The 13,909-nt window shown below is 35.5% G+C and overlaps 1 protein-coding gene across 1 annotated transcript in view; it reads left to right on the top strand.

The window, feature by feature from the left end:
- Positions 1–601: 601 nt before the first annotated feature.
- Positions 602–13,909, top strand: part of TMEM196 (transmembrane protein 196) — a 46,674-nt gene continuing 33,366 nt past the window's right edge. The window contains exon 1 of the mRNA XM_011362734.2: positions 602–748. Within this exon, the coding sequence (XP_011361036.1) occupies positions 602–748 (147 nt within the window). The remainder of the gene's footprint in view (positions 749–13,909) is intronic.

Consider the following 13,909-nt stretch of genomic DNA (forward strand, 5'->3'; position numbering starts at 1 on the left):
ATATCATCCGCCCGCTCAGCCTGGGGACCGAGGGACTCGCAGGAGCACTTTGTGCTACCACGAAAACAAAGGAGAGGAGACGAACGGGAGAGGGAGAGGGAAAGAGAAGCCCTGAGCAGGTCGGCTTTGGATCTCTGGGAAGCAAAGCTGATCCCCTCCGCAAGGCCCGAAGGGGTCTGGGAGCTACCCGGGGAGCGGGCTTTCCCTGCGGAGACTTGGGACGAGGCAGAACTCTGGACAGCGCCTCGCGAGCGGGACTGCGGGCGCCCGGGCTCCTCCAGGTTTCCGGCTCCTTCTTGAAAGCCCTGCAGCTGGTGTGCTCCCCTCTCCTGGACTCCGACCACCGAACCCGGGAAAATCCTCCTACGATCCCTGTCTGAACGTGCCAGAGGGTGCAGCGGCTCTTTTGCCTCTGGCCCCGTCAGGGAAGAGGGTCTCCGGTTCTGGAAAGCCAGTCTTTGTGGATTATGCTTCACTGGTGAAGAAAGAAAAGTTTTGGGGTTTGGTATAGGGGGCGGGAAGGGGTAAGGAGATAGTGGAAGAAAGAAGGTGGATGGTTGGTTTCCCTCTCTGATCTGGAAGGAACGATGACCGAGGAAGGATGTGCACCAGCGGCCAGATTATCGGGAGCCTCTTGGTGCTCTCTGTGCTGGAGATAGGGCTGGGGGTGTCCAGCGTGGCCGTGGGGGCGGTCAGCTTCAGCCTGGCCCTCCGACAGCACAAGCCGCAGCTCGGAGACTCGTCCCCGGTATGGAGCGGGGTGTGTGTACGTTGAGCCATTTCACTCTCTCTTTACCTCTTTAAGGGGATGGTCAGTGTGCGCGCGTTAGTCACTCCCTCCCTGGGGAAGAAAATCACAAATCTCTCCTGGCTTGCATGTAGTTACATGTTAGCAGGCTATGCCTCTTTACGTTGTCCTATTATTCAGCCCAGCAATTTTTTTTTGTTGTTTGTTTGTTTGTTTGTTTTTTCCTTACCTTGGCTTAGAACCAAATTAAATGGCTTTGTTTTAAGTTGGGTAAGGGGGCAGTTTTCACTAGCTGAACCTGCAAAAGACTGCCCAGTGGTGCTGATTAGGGGTCACACCTCTCAAGGGCAGACTGAGCCTCTTGCTTCTTCTACAAGGAAAATCAAAATGAAACTGTTACATCATTTTCTTGTACCGGGGACAAGCAAAATAGAGTTATGCACTTATTTCTAAGTAACAGTGCTTAAGGTACACTAAAGGCAGCACTAGTGTGACAAAAAGAGAAATGTGGTGTGAGGATGAAAGGAGTATTTTATCCTAGAAAACACTACTCGTAATTTTCCCTTGTGAGCTTTCTGTACTTCCCGTCTATCAACTCTTTTTTTAAGTTCTAGGCAATAAGTTAAACAACAAATGGTATATTTAACAACACTAGTTGGAAAATAGTTCAAGAAAAATGTCATAATTTTCTCCAGGTCAAATGGCAGACCCAATGAGCTTCTTAATTTTTTTAGTTTAGGTGAATCTCCAGGAAAGCCTTGGAGACCCATTCCTTCCACCAAGAATCAATAAAATAATTCAGCACTCTTCCTGGTATGGGCCTAACTGTAAAAATCAACTTTTCTTCTCCTTTAAGATATAAAGCTACTATATCATTCTGGGTCTCTAGCTTGATCTTACTTTAGATAATTTAATAGGATATTGTTCTATCACTGATAATCAATGGGTATAATTAACAATCATGGCTTAATTTTATGTGCTTTAAGTTACTGAACTCATTATTTATGAGTTCAAGGAAAATCATTCCAAAGTAATTTATTTTTGAGGGACATTCTAGCATTCTTAAAACTGGTATAATTATGCTTTGGAAAATAGTTTTTATATTTTAATTTTTCAAAGTGAAGTGAATATTTTCAAATTGGTGAAGTTAAAAGAAACAAGAAAAATCATGTTCAATTCTAACATTGAATTCCTCCAAGAATCCTTGTTTTAAATTCAGTAATAAGTTACTTCCAACCTCTGAATAAATTACCTTTTTCTTTATTATATAATTTTATCAATGCATATTTTAAATTTAAGTGTGAAAATCTAAAAGGCAAATTTAATCTAGTTTTACATCTTATATATAGTAGTGGTTAATTTGAGAGCCATAGCTATTATTGTTATTTAACATAAATAGTCAGACTCTAAAACTTCTATCAGACAATTGTCAAAATGCAATGCCAACATTTAGGGAAAGGGGAAGAAAATGTGATCTTCTGATGGCTTATGAGAGAGAAGCCTCGAACACTTTTCAAATCACTTCCCCTCTGAAATTTAAGAGATCAAATGAATAAACTTAGGTTGTCTCTAAATAGTATTAAAGTATTATCTTCAAGAATAAAAACATGGTTACATTTGCTTGACAGCATGTAAGAAAAATAATTAAATAATTTTACCTCTCTTCCCAGGCTATATACTATTACCTAGATGAGTTGACATATGTGTATGCACAGAAAATGAAAATTTTGAATCAGCTTAGTAAAAACAAACAAAACAGTACTATATATATATATATATGTATATATATATATATATAGTAATCATTATCACAAAGAATTGTTTCCATTTTAACTTTTCTTTAGAGTAACTAAGATTTACCTATGATTCTTAAATGATAGTTTTGAATTCTATTGTCTGATTCAGTAAAGGCAAAAAATACATGTGATTGAATGAATGGATTAAAACTAGAATGCTCAAACAGTCAGTCACTTTCATAAACTCAAAAAACAATCAAATTCATGACAAAATAAGTATCCAGTTTTGATCACCGTTTATCAAATGATAGGCTTGCTAAGTTGAATTTTTAACTTATTTTTCAGAGGTCATTTGTGATACAGTCTGAATTATCTCAATTCTATCAATGATGAACTAATATAAGCAATATTTATAGAAGGACTTGCCATATGCAAGGCATTTTACTATTTAACACAAAGACTGCTAAGATGAATCAGAATGTCTAGTAGAGGAAACAAGATGGGTACATTCTTAACTTTATCAACGGTGACAAATGAGAGTTTGGCCTCAGAGAGATACCAGGGGAGATAAAGGGAAGAGAGGTTGGGGTAGTCAATGAAACATTTATTGGAGAACTATTATTTTTCCTTTGATCTTTCAAGTCTATTGGGACTTGGAATTAATATATCACAGTGTTAAGTAATGTATGAAATCTGGAGTCTACTTGGATACAAACCCTAGAACTGCCATTCACTATCTGGATGACTATCCAAAGTGTCCTCATACATTGTAAAATAGGGTTGTTAGAAGGTACAAATGGAATAATGCTCTTAGTAAAAAGCATAGTATGTAGTAAGCATTGAATAAATGTGAACAGCTAATACTGAGTGCATAGACTAGCAGTGAAGAGCATGAGAAAGGAGAGCTTTCAGGCAGCATGGATAAAGGCAAAAAACTGGGATAGGGTGGGTAATGTTCCAGGAAGAATAGGTTCTTCTATTTTTCTGGGGTTTAAATGTGTGAGGGGGAGATAAGGATTGAAAGAGTGGATGGGGCCAGACCACAGGAGGTTGTGTGCCAGTCCAAGACAATAGGTTTATTTCCTCATATTTTTTAAATAGTAATAATAATAATGCCAGTTCTTACTTTCCAGAGTTTCCAGGGAGATGCAGAAGAAAAGTAGATAGAGAATTGTTAATCTCTTTGGTATTTTATGAATTAAAAAATCTGTATTATTTATGAACATTAGATGAGATTTTATAATAATTAACTTGTCAGGATGACTGTAGTCTCTAATCAAAGTGTGTTTTGATTGATGCCATGAAGTTTTTTCAAAACATTAATATCATTATTACAAGATTTCTGAATTAAGTTTTAGGAGCCAGTGGAAAGAAAAACTATACTATGAAAGGATTACTTCTTATATATAAACCCTAGCATAATAAGCTTTTTATCTAGATCAAATGCACTGAGAATTCAGACAACAATTTTGATTATTTGGACCCAAATACACAATTTTTTTTTTTTAAAAAAAGGTGGCTTAAAAATAAAATAGGACCAAGGTAAAGGTCTTAAAATCCGTGAGATGGATGCTTATATGGATTATTTCCAGGCACTATTTCATAATTAGGCAAAGAGTGCTTCTGCGATTAGTCTAAAAAGTATGGGCATTTAGAAGGAAAAAATAATTGAACTATACTTTCATAGAGAAAGTAAGCTATAACTGCCTTTATAGAATTTTTGCTTTTTCTTGATTCTTTGCTATAGCTGATATAATCACCTCATTGAATGCATAAAAGAAAACATTAGATAAAAGAAGACTATTAGATAACAGTGAGTGAACCATTGAGTAAACTGCTTTGGAAAAGACATAGTCGTGTGAAATATAATTGATGTATAAGATTTATTGACAGAGAGTTAAATAGACAAGGCTACGTTTCCAACTTGCTGTGTGATACTCACTTTTCTCTGTCTGTCATGCATCACATGTAAAGAGAATGGACTGTATTTAGTAGTACACAGATTCATGGTTCCAGGAGAAATTTATTTTGTTACTCTAGGTTGACCCTTGGAAATCTAGAGATTCAGATGGTGGTGTCGGGAGTGACATCTGATTCTGAGTTGTATTCCATATATATCATGCTAAATTCTACCCACGTATATCTGATAATCATTCTACAAATCAATTATATTAAAAGAACTTTCTAAGCCTTGTTTGCCCTATGTATAAACATAGTCTTTAACAATATTGAAAATTTTTGTTATCTAAATCATATAAAGTTTGAGTAATTTTTACTACTAATTTTTCTGGACCATCCTTGATTTGTATATCATAACTTTATCTGCTTAATAAATCTGATACTTTAGGTGAATGAAATTTATAGCATAATCAAGGCACATACCTGTTTTGTGGACTCCTGATTCATCAAGGCAACAACTCAACCGATTTTAAGATTGTGTTGAAATTCACTTACTGTATATTCTGATCCATACCATAGTGATACAAATGAGGAGCTATATAACTGATAGCTGATCCAACATATTATTTTTAATATTTAAATCTGCCTGATTTATTTAAGGAAAAACAAATAGAACAATAAAGTGAAAGGAACCCTTCAGTTATTTTTAATGTACAAAATTTGAAGCTAGAGTGTCTCTGACCAGATAATATATCATTTTTCTCCGGAGTCAGGTACATAAAATAAGAGATTCATATTTGGCATGAAATGAAAACACTGCCCCATCCTAAGAAAAAAATTACAAGTGTACATTTATACCTCATTTTAAAATTAATTTTAATTGTGCAAGTAATTTATAAATACTCATTTTAAAGGGTTAAAAAGAAAGATCAAAACTAAAGTTCTCTTTCCTTCCATATCATCAAAATTAGCCACCCTTATAAATTTAGTGTATAATCTCATAGATATTTCTCAATGCATACATTGTATTGTTTGAACATACAGAACAATTTTCATCGAGTTTCTGGATGTAATAAAGCCTATTCACGGACCCTATAGAGCCCAGGTAAAGAATTTCTTATCTGATTAGCATTCTTCTTTTCAAGTGCTACCTGTTTTCTACTGGGGTTAGGGCAATTAGATAATAGGCAATTAGATAAATTAGTCAAGCTAAATTACTGGGAAATGTAGTTGTTATTTAAGGAAACTTCAGTTATTTATTTGTTGACAGCTTGACGCAAACATTATCTGAATAAAATCAAACTCTTTTATTTGGATGTTTTTGCCTAAATGTTCACACTGGTGCTCTGCACTGACTTAATTATTTGCCAGATCATCCAATATGTGCTTCAAATATGTCCAAACCATTTAACTTTTTAATATATTCACTTAGCCCTTAGATAACACTTACTTTTATTGGCAGATGGGAAGAAAAGCTCAGCCATCCAAACCAAAATGCTTGTTTTTAAAATTCAGTAAAAACTAGAATAGATTTTGACAGGTGTGCAAAGGAGGAAAAACCCAACAATTTTATGTTCAAATGATGTTGGGTCATTCACTTGTGAAATGAACAAACTTTCATTTTATTAATGCAATACATATACATACATATAGCATCCTATTTATTTAAATAGCATTTTTATACCTAAGCCTGGAATTGTTCAAAATACTTGACTTTACTGTCTTAATAATTTAGTCATACTATCAGGTGGTCACTCTACAGATAGATGTTTATTTTAACATGCGAAACGGACAATGCCAGAATAATTAGATGATAGTATACAAAGATTCTCATTGTCTTCCAAGGAGAAAAAGAGGAAAGAAAGAAAGAAAGAGAGAGAGAGAGAGAGAGAGAGAGAGAGGAAGAGAGGGAGGGAGGGAAGGAAGGAAGGAAGGAAGGAAGGAAGGAAGGAAGGAAGGAAGGAAGGAAGGAAGAAAGAAAGAGAAAAAGAAAGGAAGAAAGAAAAAACTGTGTGACAACTTTCTTCTGTGATGTTCAAAACCATGCTGTCCTCTTGAATGCAAATCTATATAACTTTATTCAAATTGAATGGGAGATCGGATTCATACACATCACTCAGTATAACTATCAAACTAGATAACTTATATTTCTTCACCAAGTCGAGAGAAATACCAGTACCTTTTTCATGGGTTGCTGGGAAGTTGTGTGAAGCTAAGAAGACAATGCTTACAAAGCTGTCAGTACCAAGACTGGCACAGAGCATGTGCTTAGTGAGCGTTAGCTTCTTTCTTTTTCTACTTCCCTCACGCTTCTCCATGACTGCCTGGCACCTACAGCCTGCTAGTGGTGCACTGGTTTTCAAGATTTGTCAAACATCTTTAAACAACTCTATCTTGACTTATCCTACGCCCCCTCCCCATGAATAGTATATCTAGTTAGCTTTGATTTAATTCAGGTAAATACAGTAGCAACTAAAAAAACTGCACCAAAATATCTTCATGAGAGAGGTCATATAAATATTCAGCTTACAACTGGATGGGAAACAGCTCCTGCAATGAGACAGTTTTCTCTTTATTTTCTTTTGGAAGTTGAGAGGGTGATAGAAACTCTAAAATAAAAACAATTGGTAAGCAGATAAATTAGACAATTAGCTAAGTTAGGCAACACAAACAGTGGGCATATCCTAATTACTATTTATGTCATAAAACAAAGTTCTCAGAAAACATAAAAGTATGTAAGTTCTTGTCATAAAGTGGAATGTAGTTAGCATTAATGTAATGGCTGGGTGGAGAGCCAAAGGAGAGAAAGAGCAATTAGGGGGAATCATTTTAAAAACTATAAATGTCTAACCACTGTATGCATACTTGGAACTAATAAGATAAAATTTAAAAAAAAAAGTACAAATTAATACTTCTAATAAAGATAGTTAATATATTGGAGGCTTGTATAGTTTTGCTTAATACGGATGCTAACGATCATGGGAACCAATTAACATAAGAATCATCGTTGAAATCTAGATAATTGTATTAACAAATGCATCAATGAAGTATCTAGATTTCAACGATGATTCTTATAACGTTAATTAGTTCCCACGATCTTTAGCGTCAGTATTAAAACTCCTGAGAAGCAATTCTTAGTTCCATTAGTTCATGATCTATTATTAAATATTGGACATAAGGCAAAAAGAAAATATTAGTGGCTAAGTAGATCACCTTGGGAGACAGAGTGCCTTGGGCTCTTTATCCTGCAGAAATAATTTATTAATAGTTAACTGTGATTCACATGCTTTCACATATATTATCATTTCTATTCCTAACAACTTCATGTAGAATGTAATATTTTACAAAGTTTATGTAGAAAAAGGAACTTGCCCAGTGCCCATTGTTATTTAATCAGCTGAGTTAGTATTTAAAGCCTAGGAAACCTTGTTTCAAAATCTATACTTTTCCTGTTGCGTTGTGTGGAAATTTTTCATGAAAAAAAAACACTCTTTGAGGCCTGACCTCATTATCTGCTTCTACTCCTGAATGTATGAGTCAGGCACGATGGCATAAAGGCCAGTCCCGATCACTGTTTGTATCTATCATGCAGAAGAGACTGGCATAGTTTCAACAAGCATAGCCCCATGTTCTCAGAAGAGCTTAAGATATTAGACTAAACTGTTCCTACCCTTAAAGCTTAATCTTTAGCCTTAAAAAATAAAACTAAATTATACATCTCAAATGATTGTTAAATATTTTGAGGGCAACTCATGAAAACACAAAACAACACATGTAAACATAGATCAAAACGAGAGGAGTCAAGAATGACTTCCTCGGAGAGGGAGGGCTTTATCCAGGCCTTAGAGAGTGGGTAGGTTTCCAGGGGGCAGAGGAGAGAATATGTACAAAGCCAAGCTGTTATGTATAAAGTCACTAAAGTCACAGAAGAGACAATAAAATGGAGAGTTTGTCGGGGGCTGAGGAGACCAGGCTCTTAGAACAAAGACCTGCTAACATAAACACTTGTAAGTAAAGGTCTACCTCATTTAAATAGGATGGGATCCGCTTTACAAGGGTCCTGAAAGAATGCCAAGACACGTCTGCTTTTGATTCTCAACTAAGCTTGGTGAGCTCTGCTGAACAGAACTTGGTGATTATGAGGTGAAGGCAATTGAGCTAGGCATTGCTGCTCAATTTCAAGGCAAAACACCAGCCTTTGGTTTCAGGATGCATGTTCTGAATAAAAAAAAAAAAAAAAAAAAAGATGAGGGAAATCTTGAAACTTGAGGGAATAGTAAGTCTACTAATGCAAACCTAATCCCAACTTCAAGTGAATTTCTTGTTGATGCTGGATTTGTAAGACCATAAGTTCCTTTTGTTTGATTGTTCTTACAGCTGCCTGACACATAAAAATAAGATTTATTTCTAATTGGAGATGTCAGCATGATACAAAGAAATGAGAATAGGTTTTGGAGGTATTAAGACTTCAGTTCAAATTTTAGCTATAGCATTTTCTAGTTGTTTAAGTTTGAGTGAGTTACATTATCTCACTGAGCAGTCAGCTAAATCATCTGTAAAATAGCAGTACTACTATTTATCTTATAGAGTTGTCCTAAAAATTAAATGTCATGTAAAGGGCTTGATACATGTTGGGTATTCAGTAACTATGACTAGCCCACAATAATGACTGCATGCTTTTGCCATTTTTCTAGAAAATCCATTTTCTGCCTGTGGTTTCTATTGGTATATTATAGATATTTTATTTTTATGCATTTCTGAAGGAGAGCTAATTGTAAGACCATTGATAAAATTGACCTTAGACTCAAGATTTGGTAATATTTAAATCATATACTCTCTCTTAGAAAATATATGCTCGTCATAATAAATTTGGCATTAATAGTTAGTTGTGATTTATAGTGCATGTCCCAAAGTCCCAGAAATATTTTCTAGTCAATATTTGGATAAAGAAGTATAATTTTTGTTTACAAAACAGAGATGTGTTCTTGATTTCCACATTATTTTTGGCTGGGCTCTGGAATTCTTAGTTCTTTCTCTGTTTGTCTCCTGCCTACTATTTTCCTGCATGGATTACTCTGAAGAATTAAAATAATAATGATAATAATTACAACATTAACAATAAAAACAACGGCAGCTTATATTTATAGTATACTACATTGCCTATGAATTCTATTCATTACACCATTTATCTCAATAGATGAGTGTCTTTGCTTAGGGATGAAAACCTAAAGGATTTAGGATTTAGGAATTTAAGAGCAGAAAGTGAAGTCAGTAACAGAAGAAGGATAAAAACCTAAATCACCTGAAGAAAGAATGTGTGGTTTGTGTATGCATGTGTGTGTGTATGTGAACACCTGTGCATGCATGCACTAGTGTGCAGGTGAAGTGAAGAGGTGAGCAATTCCTAGGAGGTAATTGATAGTTACCACTGATAAGTGATAGAAGCTGCAGGTAGATTGCTAGTGCCCTGATTTGGGGCAGGTTCACCACGTCGTGATCCTCTATCAGTTGCAGCTTATTTCCATAACTGGTTGGCTTTCAGAAACCTCCAGGCATGTTGGATGGACATTTATTAGTGCTGTTGACAAGTCTTAGGAAGAGCATAACTTTTATCCTCTAGTCTTCTTGAGTCCCTGGCTATTTTCAACTCTGTGAAGACAAGTCACAAATCATAGACTCAGAGCTAGCCTGTACCTAAGGGAGTATTTTTTTTCTTTCCTCTTCAGCAAATCCATTTTTTTTTACCTTTGAAACTTTGTTATATTTTCCACATGTATCAAGTTATGAGCATTATATTCGAATATTTCCCAAATTATAACACCTAAGTTAATTTTACTTATATATGACATGAAAGACTCTTAAACACAAAAATATAAAGAAAATCATGCAAGATGAGAGAACCCACATTAATATATTTGGACTACTGACATTTAAATACACTGCACATTCAAAGTCCTATTTACCCATATTCACAAGTTTAGTTTTAATTTTCTTTGATACTGTTGGAGCAGAAACAGTTCTAACATCAAGAAGCCTATTTACTTAGCATACTCAAAATATTCAACAGATTATTTTTAAAAAAGAAAAACTATCAGAAAACAGAATTGAAACATAATGCAATGCATAATGCATTAAGTACAAGAAAGACTGCATTACATGAACACTGAGGGAGAGAGGAGACGGAACAGTATTATAAGAATCAATGCTGATTCTTTCTGAACAATGAAGAATTGGGTCTCGGGCCAGTGAGAAGTTTCTGAGAGTTTTGAACTTGGATTCGTTTAAAAGATGTTGGTGTGTCAATCAGCTACATGCTATGTCTAATGATTTCTTCTGAAATTCATCCTTCTGTATTGCTGGTTTCATTCAGTTACTTTACAGTCTCTGAAAAGGTTACTCTCGCCTACTGTACATACTCATTTATCACTGTGGGTATTTTTATTTCCTTCTTTCCCTTGAGTGCTTTTGGTTTAATTTCTTTATTTGCTGTGGTTGCCTCTTAGCGCATACTGGCTGCCAAGCCACCAAGATTACTCGGTGCTAATGGAGGACTGCGTATCACATCAACATATCTGTTGTACATTTTATCCTCTTGGTATTTTATTTTTCTTTGATTGTGCCTATATTTATAAAAGGTCTTGGCTCTATTGATAAAAAATGTGAATTTACCCTTTTTCAGTTGAACTTTTAAAAATTTTGAAATTTTCTGAGATGGAAGAAACATATGTGTATGGATCTATGTGACTTGCTTTCTTTCAGTGTTCTGTTTTGGGGAAGAAAATAAGAAATTGGTTCTAGCTAAAGGGAAAAAAAGAACACTGCATAATTAGCAGAGTTTTTCATGGCCTAAGAAAAGAAGGAAATATAAATAGGAAAGTGGAAAAGTGACTTTTTAAAAAGAGAAACACTATGTTGAAAATGCAGAATAATTGGGAAGGGGAAAGTGAAGGCCATTGAGGAGATCTGTAAATCTAATAAAGGCAGAACAAGCCCAAGGAACTGAGTTGTGAAGTGACACAGTTCAGGGCCTGGGACCCTCCACTCCCCCAGGGGTTAGGCTTATGAAGATAAGGCCCAATCAGTGTTGAGGTCAATGGCAAAGATACTTGATAGGCCTGAGCTACATGGTCTACAGTAGTTTGGGATGAGTCAAGAAGAGAAATGACAGCGTGGTGTGGAGAAAAGGCTTTGGAAAAATCAGGAGAGTTCATTTCTGTTCCTATTCCCATGAGCCAGATTTTCTTCCTATTAGATTTAGTCAACAAATATTATTTCCACAGCTACAAAATATGCTTCAAGATAGCTTCCCAGGATCTGGCAGTAAATAAAATAATCATGATCCCTGATCTACTAAAGTTAATTTTAAAAAGAACATAGACAATGAATAAATAATGGACAAATGAACAATTGCAGGTTGTGACATGTCGAACAGGAGAACTATAGTTTATTAAGACTATAACTGTTATTAATAGTAAGAGAATCAGAAAAAAGCATCTCTAAGGAAGGAATGTTTCCTGAGGATAGGGAGGCATTACTCAGATGAATAGGGAGAAGGGCATTGCTGCAACCAGAGAGAACAGCATGGGTAAAGACCCTGAGTTAAGAGAAGTTTGATGTGTTTGACAAACTGAAAGAAGACCACAGAGACTAGAATATACAAGTAAACAAGAGCCTCCAGAAGGCACTGGGTGAAGTAGAGAGACAACCAGGAAAAAAATCAATTAAGACCCATGCTACAATGTTTTTATTTTCCCCGAATTATAATATGAGCCATTTGGGGCTGCAGTTTAGAAAACATTTTGGAGTCAGACAAGTTAAGAAGTCACAAGTCTAGTTAGGAGGCACTGGGATGTACGATGTAATGCTTACATGGATGAGAGTGAAAGACTAGAATAAAAATAGAGGAAGCGCAGATAATTGACATGCAGAGTTGATAAGATCTGATTAGATGTCATTGTAGTATTAAGAATGAGTCTCGGATTTGGGGATTGAACAACTGATGTAATGGTCTTTAAGGCCATATGACTGGTTGAAACCGCCCAAAACAAAGACTGTAGTTGCTATAATATTCAGAAGATTGAGAGTGACAAGGAGGTAGAAAAAGAAGAGACTGAAAAGTTGTGACCAGAGAAATATGTTGAAGACCAAGAGAGTGTGGTATCAGAGAAGCCCAAAGTAGAATGTGCCCGTGTAAGCTGAGGACTGAAACACGGAAATCCTGGCTTCCCCGGGCAGAAGTAGTTAAAGTAAAACAGTGAGTGAAGAAGCCTGAAGTCTGCTGAAGGGGGAATGGAAGGTAAGAATATGGAAATAGTTACGTGTAGAAGCCTAAGAGTGAAGGGAAAGTGGGTCTGTGTAGAGAGATAAAGCGACCATGTAAAAGGATTTGGAATCTAGAAAGGTTTTTATTTTTATTATTTTTTTAAGTTTAAATTTAAATTTTTTTCAATTACAGTTGACATTCATTATTATATTAGTTTCAGGTATACGGCATAGTAGTTAGACATATATATATAACTTACAAAGTAATCCCCCTGATAAGATGGACCTAGAAGTATCATGCTTGGTGAAGTAAGTCAGACAGAGACAAATACCATATGATTTCACTTATTTGTGAAAGGTTTTTATTTTTAAGGGAGATTTTGGAACACTTTTGTGTGCTAATGTGAATAATGGAGTAGAAAGGAGACTAGAAACAGAGAGAAAGTCTTTGAGCAGGTGAAGACCGATTGCATTTAGAGCCAAAATAGAGGTTTTGTTAATAAGTTTTATCTTTGTCTATTGTAAAAAGAGAGAGCAAAATGAATGAGTGAAGATGCAGAATTTGTCACACTTAATGGTGAATGGTGAGAAGAGTTTCCGATGGCTTCTTTGTTTTCTATCTAATCTGAGATCTGTCAAGAGCTAAGGGTAAAGAAGAGATAAAATTCTGGTTTGAGGAGTACTGAGAATGTCATTAAAATGTTTTTTCTTCTCTGTTGGTTGAGAGTTATAATTTATACAATATATAGAGACATAGAAATAATTGATTCCAATTTCATCATTTCACAGATAAGCAAACTGAAGCCCTCAAAATCAGCTGAATACAGAACCAGGACAACAGTCCAATTCTTAGTCCAACACTATTTCCACAGATGCCTCAAAATATTAAGTACCCTTAAAATAAGTGCTCAATCAAGATGAAAATGCAGTTGTCTGGCTACTGCCCCAAACTGAACAAGAATGATCTCAAATATTGGCACTATTAAACTATCACAGAGCTATAATGAGCATTTTTATAGGTTTTAGGGGTTTCCTCCCAGTTGAGAGTTTCAAGGAAACAGCTTTCTCAAGAAATAGTGGTGTGTTCTCTTCTTTTTCAGAGCAACTGAGAAATTGAAGCTAATTTTTGAAAGTTAGCTAATATTTCCAAATCCAAAAAAGCTAGTGATCAGTTTAGGTAAGTAAGTAAATTTTTTTCAAGAAGGCTTTTAAAACAGATTCCAAAGCTCATTTGTCAAGCTGTACACATTTGAAGAAATTGGAC

This window comes from Pteropus vampyrus, unplaced genomic scaffold, assembly GCF_000151845.1.
Source record: "Pteropus vampyrus isolate Shadow unplaced genomic scaffold, Pvam_2.0 Scaffold4, whole genome shotgun sequence".
Classification (NCBI taxonomy): domain Eukaryota; kingdom Metazoa; phylum Chordata; class Mammalia; order Chiroptera; family Pteropodidae; genus Pteropus; species Pteropus vampyrus.